At 47.9% G+C, this 10879-nt stretch overlaps 1 protein-coding gene across 1 annotated transcript; it reads left to right on the top strand.

Annotated features, from left to right (window-relative positions):
- Positions 1-4843: 4843 nt before the first annotated feature.
- Positions 4844-5794, top strand: LOC104521901 (olfactory receptor 52K2). Its single transcript, XM_010164031.1, has one exon. The coding sequence runs from the start codon at positions 4844-4846 to the stop codon at positions 5792-5794; it is 951 nt and encodes a 316-aa protein (XP_010162333.1).
- The last annotated feature ends 5085 nt before the right edge of the window (positions 5795-10879 follow it).

Below are 10879 nucleotides of genomic sequence, written 5' to 3'. Positions count from 1 at the left end.
TTGGTTGTGTGAGGAACAGTATTTGAAGGTGATGTAGTTCCAGCCAGGGTCACATCCAGGTGAGCTGGGTAGATGTTATTTTCTCATTTAATCTGGTGTTATGCCAGTATTTTTAAGCACAGTGCCAAGCTCAAACCTTTGCCAAATTGAGGTGAATATAAAACAATTTATCCAGAAAAGCAACTATGCAGATATGCAAATATATCTAAGTGGACTTTGTCTCTTATTGAGTTAATAAGCTACATTATTAATTCCAGACATCCCACCTTAAGTGAACATTGTGGCAGAGAACTGCCAGTCATACACCTGCAACCTCAATGTGCTTCCTTGCCTGGGTTAATTACAACAGTCTTAATTACCTGGCTGCAAGCTGTCCCTTGGTTAAATCAACTTCAAAGAGGCTGTAGACACATAGGTGTGACATCTGCTAACCCAGTCAGCTGTGAAGACCCGCAGTTTCCTGATCATAGCTCTAGTCCTGTCCTTCTTGCTTGTGCAAACCTGAAGAGGATGAGAAGCACCACAAGGAAGGTAATAATTTGTTCTTCTCCCTTATGCAAAGGACAAAAATCATGAGCTCTGGTGAGATACAGGCTTGAAACTGCTCCGAAACAGGTGATTTGGGGACAGTAAGGAGTTTCTGCTCCAGTAGATGAGGTTGTGCATGTATCTATCAGAGACTGATTTCCATCTTGCACTGGGGAAGGGCTATGGATGGGTTGATTACTCTCGCTCTTTTAAACCCCCAAATTCAGGTGCTCTTTGTTTCAGGAGAGGCTGATCGGGAGCGCTGGGTGGCTGTCCACAGTCGGGTCAGTGTGTGGTTGCAGAAGGAGTTGGCCAGGTGTTTTTCACAGGCTCAGATTGCATGGCTGGTAGGTTTACCATATCTTAAGAATGACCCAAGATGTTAAGTGCATTAAATCTGGTCAATTTAATGATTATTGCTTAGCAGCAGATAGGCAGAGCTGACCAAACTGAGTGAGGAAAGAGTTAAAATCTCAGCTTCAAGTGCCAGGATCTATTCCCTCCTTACAAAGCCAGGGAAGCTTTGTCAGTGGGCTAGGAATCAAAGATTTCAACTGCATTTGCACCTTGCTCAATACCCAGCAGGTCATTCCCTGAGGATGTTTTTATCTGTTTCATTGATTAAAAATAAAGTTTAATAAATTGGCAACAAATCTAATGGGGTACAGCAAGCCAGGCCAAGGTACCTGGTGATGCCCCCCATTTCTAGAAAATCTCCTGGATTTTCTCTACTGCAATGAGCAAAACTTGTCACTTTACAAGATATTGAACTACTTCATTGCACAAAATAAAAATCTCTCAGCTTTTTGTGCCAATGAAGCACAAAGAAAATGTTCAGAAGTGTTTCAACAGCTCTGAAAGTACTTCACTTGAGCAGCAACATGTCTGAAAGTGCAGCTCCCATCCCTCCTTTGCATGTACAACTCAAAAATCAGCATATAGAATCCCAGACTGGTTTGGGTGGGAAGGGACCTTAAAGATCATCCAGTTCCAACCCCCCTGCCAGCAGCAGGGACACCTTCCACTAGACCAGGTTGCTCAAAGCCTCATCCAGCCTGGCCACAAACACTTCCAGGGAGGAGCAGCCACAGCTTCTCTGGCCAACCTGTTCCAGTGTCTGACCACCCTCACACCAAAGAATTTCTTCCTCACCTCTCAGCTCCATCTCCCCTCTGCCACATTCAAGCCATCACCCCTTGTTCTCTCACTCCCTGCCCTTGTCCAGAGACCCTCCCCAGCCTAATATCTTCCTAACGTGGCACTTGCACGTAGGCTGCATCTGCAGTCATTCTTGGGGGTTGGTGGTGGAAGTGAGAGGTCCTTGCAAGGCTGCGTTGGAGTTGATGAGATGAAGGAAGAGCTCCTCCAGGTGTGATGCTCTGTGCAGGGCTGGGATGTGGCACTAGATGCCTGTCATGGTGTGTGTGTTGAGTCTGGAGGCACCTTTGGTTGCTAGCACACTGGTACTGTGGCTGTGGGGCAAGTCAAGAGGAGGACTCAAGAAATGTAGAGGAGGTCAGGTGTAATGTGGAGGAAACTGAAGTGCAGTGGGGACAGTGTCTTTGCGTGACCCATATGGGTTGGTCAGAGAGATTGCCCCCTCCCTGGAAGTGTTTGTGGCCAGGCTGGATGAGGCTTTGAGCAACCTGGTCTAGTGGAAGGTGTCCCTGCTGATGGCAGGGGGGTTGGAACTAAATGATCTTTAAGGTCCCTTCCAATCCAAACCATTCTATGATTGAGCTAAAGATGTTGCTTCCTTGGTATTTCATGTGTTTACATGGACCCAAGAGATCAGACCTTGCTGAGGGGACAGAACTGGTGCAGCACGGTGAACGTACACAAAAAGGACCCATTTAAAAGGGAGTCTGCTGCTTGTTGAATCGCATTATTTAATAATCTGGATCATTTTATTATACAAGATGAAGTAGAGGTACCACTGCCCAGAACAGCACATGGGATCTGGAGATCAGTTACCTCTGACCGAGAGGAGGGAGGAAGTGTCTGCTTTTTTTCCAAGCACAGGATTACAAGATCTCAGATGTGTTTACCCTTTTTGGATAAATAATTCTGGCACAAGACACCATTTCCTGCTGGACCAGCTTGTGCCAGCTGTGGCTCTGCCTCCCTGAATTTATAGCCGAGGCAGCGGCTGCACTGCAAACAGAGTCCCCTTTGCAATAAACTCTGAGGAATAACGTTGTCTTGGCAGCGTTTTCACAATATTGGCTTTGCACTCTTTGGCCTTGACGCTGCAAACAGCGGTGAGCAGCAACAGACTGAAATGCCTCTTGGTTTGTGTCATGTGGAGGACTCAGAAGAGGTTTGGAGGAGAGATTAAAGTATTAAGGGGTCAAGGAAGTCAAATGTCTGGAAAGCCAAGGAGATGAAGTCTGGCCCTCTGGAATGTTGGGGAAAATGGAGGGTACAAGTGCCTGAGAAACTTTCATCTCATTCCCATGCTGCCAGCAGAATTTAACCCTTCTGTGCCTTTCATTTCCCAGTAAAACAATTCACAGCACTTCCTTCTTTTGGCAAGGGCGTGAGGAGAAGGAGGTGCACACACCCTGGAGGGTTAGTGCTGAGGGACCAGAACTGTGGTCTCAGGACAGTTCTGGCCATGACACTGCTTTTCCTTCCTAATGTAGGAGACAGGGACCCTGGAGGTGGGATGTTGCCCATGCAGACAGGGACTCCAGCAAGGGGGGTTGGATTTGGGGTCCAGCAGGGACAGCCCCACTGTCTGCACTGGTTTGCACTGGTCTAAATTACTTGTTGAGCACCAGTGGAATTTTCAGCTTGATATAACACTGGAAAGAGAACAACGTATTTAGAAGGATTGGGTTTTATTTTTCTTAGAAATTGTTTTCTTTCAGACAGATCTCTGGCTAATTCTGTTTATTTTTCAACTCCCAGTACTGATAAGAAACCTGTAATGTTTTGATCTTTCAAACTTTCTTCACAAAACAGTCCAAGGTCTTTATCTTACAGATGAGTCTGTCCTTCTCTTTTATTATTTGTCCAGGCAGTTATTCCAAACTGAGAATTCAAACATTGTGTTTCTCACCACAAGTGTAAGCTGACCGGGAAAAGGCAACTTGCACTTTTTCCTCACTGGGGTCAACTTGTCTCAATAAAAAGCTAAAATAGAAGTTGGCCTGAGGCAGGGCACACACAGGGTCACCGTGCTGCTTCCGTGGGCTTCAGCTCTCACAGCAAAAATGCTCTGGGCAACAAACATGGGTGTTGCCAATACACATCTGCTGCAAGTTCCTCAGGTGGGAATCAGATGGGGCAGACCAGCCCATCTGCAGAGTGGTTTACACCTGCAGAGGTCTGTGGGTGATGAGACCCCTCCTGAGTTGCATCCTCAAAGTATTCTGGATCTTCCCCGCTCTCCCATCTTAGATTCTTGTACTGATGGCAACTGAATCATAGAATCACAGATGGAAGAGACCTTAAAGCTCCTCCAGTTCCAACCCCCCTGCCATCAGCAGGGACACCTTCCACTAGACCAGGTTGCTCAAAGCCTCATCCAGCCTGACCACAAACACTTCCAGGGAGGAGCAGCCACAGCTTCTCTGGACAACCTGGGACACTGGCTCACCACCCTCACACCAAACAATTTCTTCCTAATACCTAATCTAAATCTATACATAAGATGTAAAATGATACTGGTCCATGCAGGGATCAGTTTCTTCCTCAAGCTGCTGAAACAGTTGGAATAATTCAATGTTAGTTGAGAACCAAGATTTGAATCTGCTAAGAATTCCTGAAACACTGTGCCAGTCTTCATGTGCTACAACAGCTGATCAATGTAATGTAAAAATATAGACAAACATGATTCATGTGTATGTGCCATAGTGCACTTACTTTATTTAAATAGAATCCCAGACTGGTTTGGGTTGGAAGGGACCTTAAAGCTCCTCCAGTCCCAACCCCCCTGCCAGCAGCAGGGACACCTTCCACTAGACCAGGTTGCTCAAAGCCTCATCCAATCTGGCCTCGAATGAATTCAACTTGTAGTTTGTAACTCCCAAACTATGGAGAGGAGAGGTGGGGACAACAGCCAGGGGCCAGCCCGGGATGGGAGGAGAGGTAAGATAACTGCTCTATGGTTGGGCTAAGACCATGTGTGTTTGCATCTGGCCAATGATGGGACTGAGTGTACCTGGGTGAGAAGCAGGAGGATATGATCACAGGTCTGTGTGCCTGAGAAGTGGCTGGAGACCATAGCAGTGCTTCCTACAGCTCTTTCTTCTCCCCATCTAGGCCAGCTGTTCCTGTGGCTTCCCTTCCAGCTCTGCAGCAGTGCCTCATGTCCCACCCAAATTGCTCCAGTCCTTCGTCCTTCATCCTGACAGGCATCCCTGGGCTGGAGGATGCTCAGTTCTGGATTGCCTTCCCGTTCTGCACCATGTACTTCATGGCAGTGCTGGGGAACACCATACTCCTCCTATTGATTAAGAGGGACCCAAGCCTGCACCTGCCCATGTTCTACCTCCTCTCCATGCTGGCTACCATTGACCTCATGCTCACCACTTCCACCATGCCCAAGCTCCTGAGCATCTTCTGGTTCCAGTCCCATGAGATCAACTTTGAAGGCTGTGTGGCCCAGATGTTCTTCATCCACATCTTCTCCACAGTGGAGTCAGGGGTCCTGCTCACCATGGCCTTCGACCGATACTTGGCCATCTCCAAGCCTCTACACTACTCTGCCATCCTGACTGGCCCCACCATTGCCAAGTTGGGTTTGGCTGCTGTGGTGCGTGGCACTGCCATTGTGACCCCTCTGACATGCATGGTGACCAACCTGTCCTACTGCGGCCCCCGTGTCATTCACCACTCCTACTGTGAGCACATGTCAGTGGTGAAGCTGGCCTGTGGGGACACCCAACCCAACAGCATCTATGGGATCACAGCTGCCACTGTTGTGGTGGGCTCAGATTCCATCCTCATTGCTGCCTCCTACATACTGATCCTGAAGGAAATCATAGGTCTCTCCTCCAGAGAGGCTTGTCTGAAATCCTTCGGCACCTGTGGCTCCCACATCGGTGTCATCCTGCTCTTCTACGTACCTGGGCTCTTCTCCTTCTACACTCAGCGCTGGGGCCAGAGGATCCCTGCACACCTCCACATCCTGATGGCTGACCTCTACCTGCTGGTGCCTCCCATGCTCAACCCATTCATCTATGGGATGAGGACCAAGCCGATCCGGGAGCAGATACTGAGGCTGCTCTGGCAGAAAGGGATCCAGCCCAGGTCCTGACCCCAGCCTGTCACTAATGCCAGGTGGGAAGGAATGGGGTTTGGACCAGAGCACAATGGCAGCATGTTTGAGGAGCAAAGAAAAAGCTTAGAAACCTGACTGCTGGAAAAGCAGGACGATCTCTTTGTCATCTTGGCCAAATCCTGAAAGCTGGAGGCACCACAGGAAATTTGACTAGTGAAACATTATCTTTAGAAAGTGAATTTGATATTCTTGTTCACAATGGAAAGATAAATTGTGTCTAACTGTATCTGTGGTCAACCTCAGATCTACCTCACCTCATGACTCTCCTCTTCATCTCAGCTCTTGATGGTACAAAACTGATCACACTCTCTGAGTGAAAGTCTGTCTGTGGATTTATCCTGGGATTTATCCCCCACACATACCTCTTCCACCCAATCTGTAACTCTCCATTTATTCACTTAGGAGTTTTTAGCAGCTGCCTGGTCTTGGTGCCTGGCCATGAGGGAGGAGCGTGGGGTGTGTCTGTGCACATTTACACACACACACTCACCCAGGTGTTGGCCCAAATGGATTTTATTTTCCTCTCAATCCTGTCATGAAACTTTACTGAACCGTTTGCAGCAATCCCAAAAACCCAGCTCACTCGAGAACACACAGAATCCCAGAATAACCTCAACTGGAAAAGCTCATTGATGCCCATCATGAACCCAACACTGACCAGTCCCCTATGACTAACCCATGTCCCTCAGCACTGTGTCTACACGACTCTTCAATCCCTCCAGGGATGGGAACTCCACCACTGCCCTGGGCAACCCCTTCCAATGCCTCACAACCCTTTCAGCAAAGTTCTTCCTCACATCCAATCTAACAGGGTCTACAAGTCACACTGAAACCCTGCCGTGTCATATAAGTTTTTGTTCTTTTTTTACTAGAACACCAAAAGAGCATCAGCCATAAAATCATAGAATCCCAGACTGGTTTGGATTGGAAGGGACCTTAAAGCTCATCCAGTTCCAACCCCCCTGCCATCAGCAGGGACACCTTCCACTAGACCAGGTTGCTCAAAGCCTCATCCAGCCTGGCCTTCAGCACTTCCAGGGAGGAGCAGCCACAGCTTCCTTGGGCAACCTGTTCCAGTGTCTCACCACCCTCACAGTGAAGAACTTCTTCCTAATATCTCATCTAAACCTCCCCTCTTTCAGCTTAAACCCATTTCCCCTTGTTTTGTCATTAACTGCCCTTATGAAAAGTCCTTCCCCAGCGTTCTACTAAATTTTTCCCAATGTTTTAATGATTCTCCCTAACCTCCTGTGCTGTTGTGTCTCTTCCCTAAGTGTAGAGGCACCTGTAATGGGATTTTGAGAAGCTCCAGTTTTTCATAAATCTTCACGTGCCTCCAAGCTCCCATGAGGTCCTACAGCTGTGGTTTTGGCACTTTAGCAAACTGGTTCTCCTCTTTGGAGCCCATTAAACTCTGCAGGTGCTGCCCTGCGTGAAGGTAACACACCTCTCCTTCCCCTGAACTAAAGCCCAGGTGCAGTGCTGTGCTGGGGAGAGCAGGAATATTTTGCAACGGGTGCTTAGAGCAGCTGGAGAGGGCGTTTGCACAGGGCTCACTTGCTCTGTGCAGGTCTCCTCATGCAAAGGACAGGGCCAGAAACTGGGGAAAGAAAAAAAAAAAAGCCCATGGGGCTGTTGTAGGAGAGTCACCTCTGAGTACTGGAGCCAATGCAGAGGAGACCACGAGGACGATGCCAGGGCTGGAGCAGCTCTGCTGTGAGGACAGGCTGAGAGAGTTGGGGCTGTTCAGCCTGGAGAAGAGAAGGCTCCAGGGAGACCTTTTAGCAGCCTCCCAGTACCTGAAGGGTGCTGCCCAGGTGGGATGCACTGCTCCCTGTGTCACCCAACCTTCCCCTTCCCTGGGGACACCCAGCCAGGCTTGGTGCAGCTCTTCTCATCTCCTTCAGGGAAGCACAGCCCTGCTTTCAGCAGCCCTTTCATGGCCCTCTTCGGTCAGGAGGTTTGCAATGGCAAACCCTGGCTTAGCAGAAGAAGGAGACCGATAAAATTAGCCTCTGTTGGGTCAAAGTGCCCAGAATTGATCTGCCACATGATTTCTATCCAGCTGCACTCTTTCTGCTGTTGCCTTAGAGGATGCAAAGCACAAGTGTGGGACAGGACATCCCTCCCGTGACATGCAGCCCCTGACAGGATGGAGAAAGCCAGGAGCTCCATCTCATGGCCACACAGACCATGGAAGGAGACCCAGACCTCTGGAAAGATTCAGCATCCTGAAAAGAGGCAGCTGGCAATGCCAAGCTGAGGGACCTGTGTTTGGAAGGCTGCAGGGTCAAAGGATGAGGAAGAGCTGCTGCAAGGGTTACAAGCACCACAGGGGATTGGCAACAACATCTTCTCAATTAAACCAGCTGCATTAGGAGGTCAATCAGTAAACGAGCAAGTCAGCTGCACACGTGCACGTGTGTGGACTCATTTCTTGAGCCATGAGACAGACACACCAGGGATTCCTCTCAGCAAACTTATAAATGCTTCCACCTCTAGAAGCTGCTGGGTCAGAGAAGCAGGTGGTGGAAGCAGGGCTGGCCAGTACCGCTCCTGCAGAGGCTGGATGAGTTGGGTCCATCTATTGATTTATCTGGAGAAATCTGCAGCAGCAAGCCAGGTAGGTCATCCATCAGTGAATGGATTTTAAATAGAAGCAGCACAGGAGGATTTGCCATTGCAGTCTTTTTTTTAGAAACTTAGAAAATGTATTTATTAAAAAAGAGGAGAAAAGAAAAAAAGAGAAGAGTGTGGAAAAGGCCCCATGATCCTCACCAGTCCCATGTTTCTTGACCACATTCTCTACAAAATAAACCACCATGAGTATGGAAAAATATCTTAGGTAGCCTTGGCTTCTTGCAACAGAAAATTCTCAGACCAGCTTGCACATTGTCATCTCAGGGAGTTTGCTTTACAGCTGAATAAATTCAAGGGCAGGCTTTATCCACAAGCATTATTCTCCTCCATTCTGTCTGCTTGCTTTCAGGAATGAGAACGTGTGGGTGGAGGGAGTGGGCGAGGGGAATGTGTGTCTGGTTTTTGAAGGTGTTTCTGCAGTCACTCCATGGACCCCCTTCAGAAGCCTTAGAGAACAGATACAAACAAAGCCTGATCTGATCTGTCACCCTCACCAGTACAAGGTGGCTGTACCAGGGTCATCCCTAATGATTTTCATCCTGCTTGGTCTTCTGCAAAAAGGCAGCATCAGTCTCTGTGGCACTGCAGCTCTGTTTTCATCAGTGCATTGCTATCTTTACCATCAGAGAAACTTTCTTTAAGCCTAGACTGATTTTCTCCTACACTTGATGGGATTTAGACCCCTGACTCATCCTTTCAGAGGACATATAGGACAATTATTCCTTTCCAATTCAACTGTAGCTTTTAACACAGTTCAAAGCTCTTCTCAAGACCATTTCCCAGCTGAGCTAGTCCTCTCAGATCTCCAGCTTAACTTCATCCTTATTTCTGAAGTCCCTCTAGTTTACCATTATTTTCCATGAAGTGGCCAGCACAACACACTTCAATCTGCAGACCTCCAGCTCTGCCCTTCGTGCTCATCCTACCTGAGGGTGTTCCACTGAACAAGCAATTCTGAGAGTATGATTTGCTCAGAAACTTTAATCATTAATGTTTTATAAATTACAGGAAAGCAAGCAATCAGATTTGCCTGGGAACATCTACCCTTCATAATGGGATGCTTTCTGGACATGTCACACCCTGCCAGCAAGGTGCTGCTGGAAAACAGTGATTAATCTGGCTGAGAGATGGGTTGTATACCTGGGAAACAGAAGCTCCAGTGCCTCTCCTTCCCAAGGTGAAGGTGATGTGGGCAACTGGACCTCAAAAGTGTGGTAGTATTGAAACCACATGTAAAGTGGAGCTCTTCAAAGACTGGCCTTGGGCCAACTGTTGTGCATCATCCAAGACCCCTTTGTGAGACCTCAACTTTGTGACTCTAACCAGGCATGGCCAAGAAAGATGTTTTAAATGAAGGCATAAGGAGGAAAACTGCTTCTGCAACTAGGAGCAGAGTTCTGGTCTTGTGAAAGGGGACAAAGGAGCAGAGACTCTTTTGCTTAGGAAATGTTAGGCTGAGTTGTGTGGTTTTGTAGAACCACAGAATAATTTTGGTTGGAAAAGACCTTTAAGATCACTGAGTCCAACTGTTAACCTAGCTCTGCTAAGTCCACCACTAAACCATGTCCCTATAGACACGCTGGGGTGCAAATGCCAGGGTGGGAAAAGTGTAATCAGATTTAATTTCAGAGATGATAGAAACTGGATGGGAACACACTGAGAGAGGAAAGTAGAGGTAACATCCCAGCTGTTGGAGCAGGGTGGAGGGTCCGAGCTATCTTCCAGCAGATGCATGAAGGCAAGATATCCCAGGGTAAGGTAAGCTGTCACACCTAGAGCAACAGGCACTCAGCTCTGTGATACAGAGGGTCCCTTTCAGCTCCATCTTCCTAGATACAGAACAAGACAAATGGGAGATGAAGATGGGAAATCAGATAGTTGGTCCTGATGGAGGGGTTAAAACCTTTCCTGCAGGTCTGGAATAATGTATCCATCATCTGAGGTTTATTTACTGCCACATCTCAAGGTGGCATGTGGAGGAAGCACAAGGATTGGGCTAACTCTTCTCTGTTTGTCTTGATAGAGGAACTGTGGGACATCAAATGACACTGGCAAATGGCAGGGCCACAGGAAAGGGGTTATTTCACAAACGGTGCCATTAGTTTGTGAAACTCCTTCCTAAATGACAATGTGGGTGTTCAAATTTTGCACAGAAAAGGCTAGATGGGTTTCTGGGGTGGGGTTAATAAAATTGGAGAAACCACATCCAGCTCAAGAAGTCCCTGAGCTTCAAATCCTTGGAAGCTGGAGAGGCACTGGGAAAGGTATCACGATGTGTTTCCTCTCTTATGTTCTTCTCTAAGGAGCTGCTTTTGATGCTGGACATAGGATCTGAGGCTGGATGGACCTTTGGTGTCACCCAGGCTATGGATGTCCTTGTGTGCCTGGGCTCTTCTCACTCAGGCTCCTGCAGTGACCACC

Source organism: Antrostomus carolinensis, unplaced genomic scaffold (genome assembly GCF_000700745.2).
Source record: "Antrostomus carolinensis isolate BGI_N321 unplaced genomic scaffold, ASM70074v2 scaffold11443, whole genome shotgun sequence".
Lineage (NCBI taxonomy): Eukaryota > Metazoa > Chordata > Aves > Caprimulgiformes > Caprimulgidae > Antrostomus > Antrostomus carolinensis.
Note: the sequence above shows the minus strand (reverse complement) of the source record. Positions and strands in the feature narration are given on the sequence as shown.

Bases quoted from the DNA above. Each gene is read 5' to 3' on its own strand.
- LOC104521901 (XM_010164031.1), top strand. From the start codon at position 4,844: ATGTCCCACCCAAATTGCTCCAGTCCTTCGTCCTTCATCCTGACAGGC.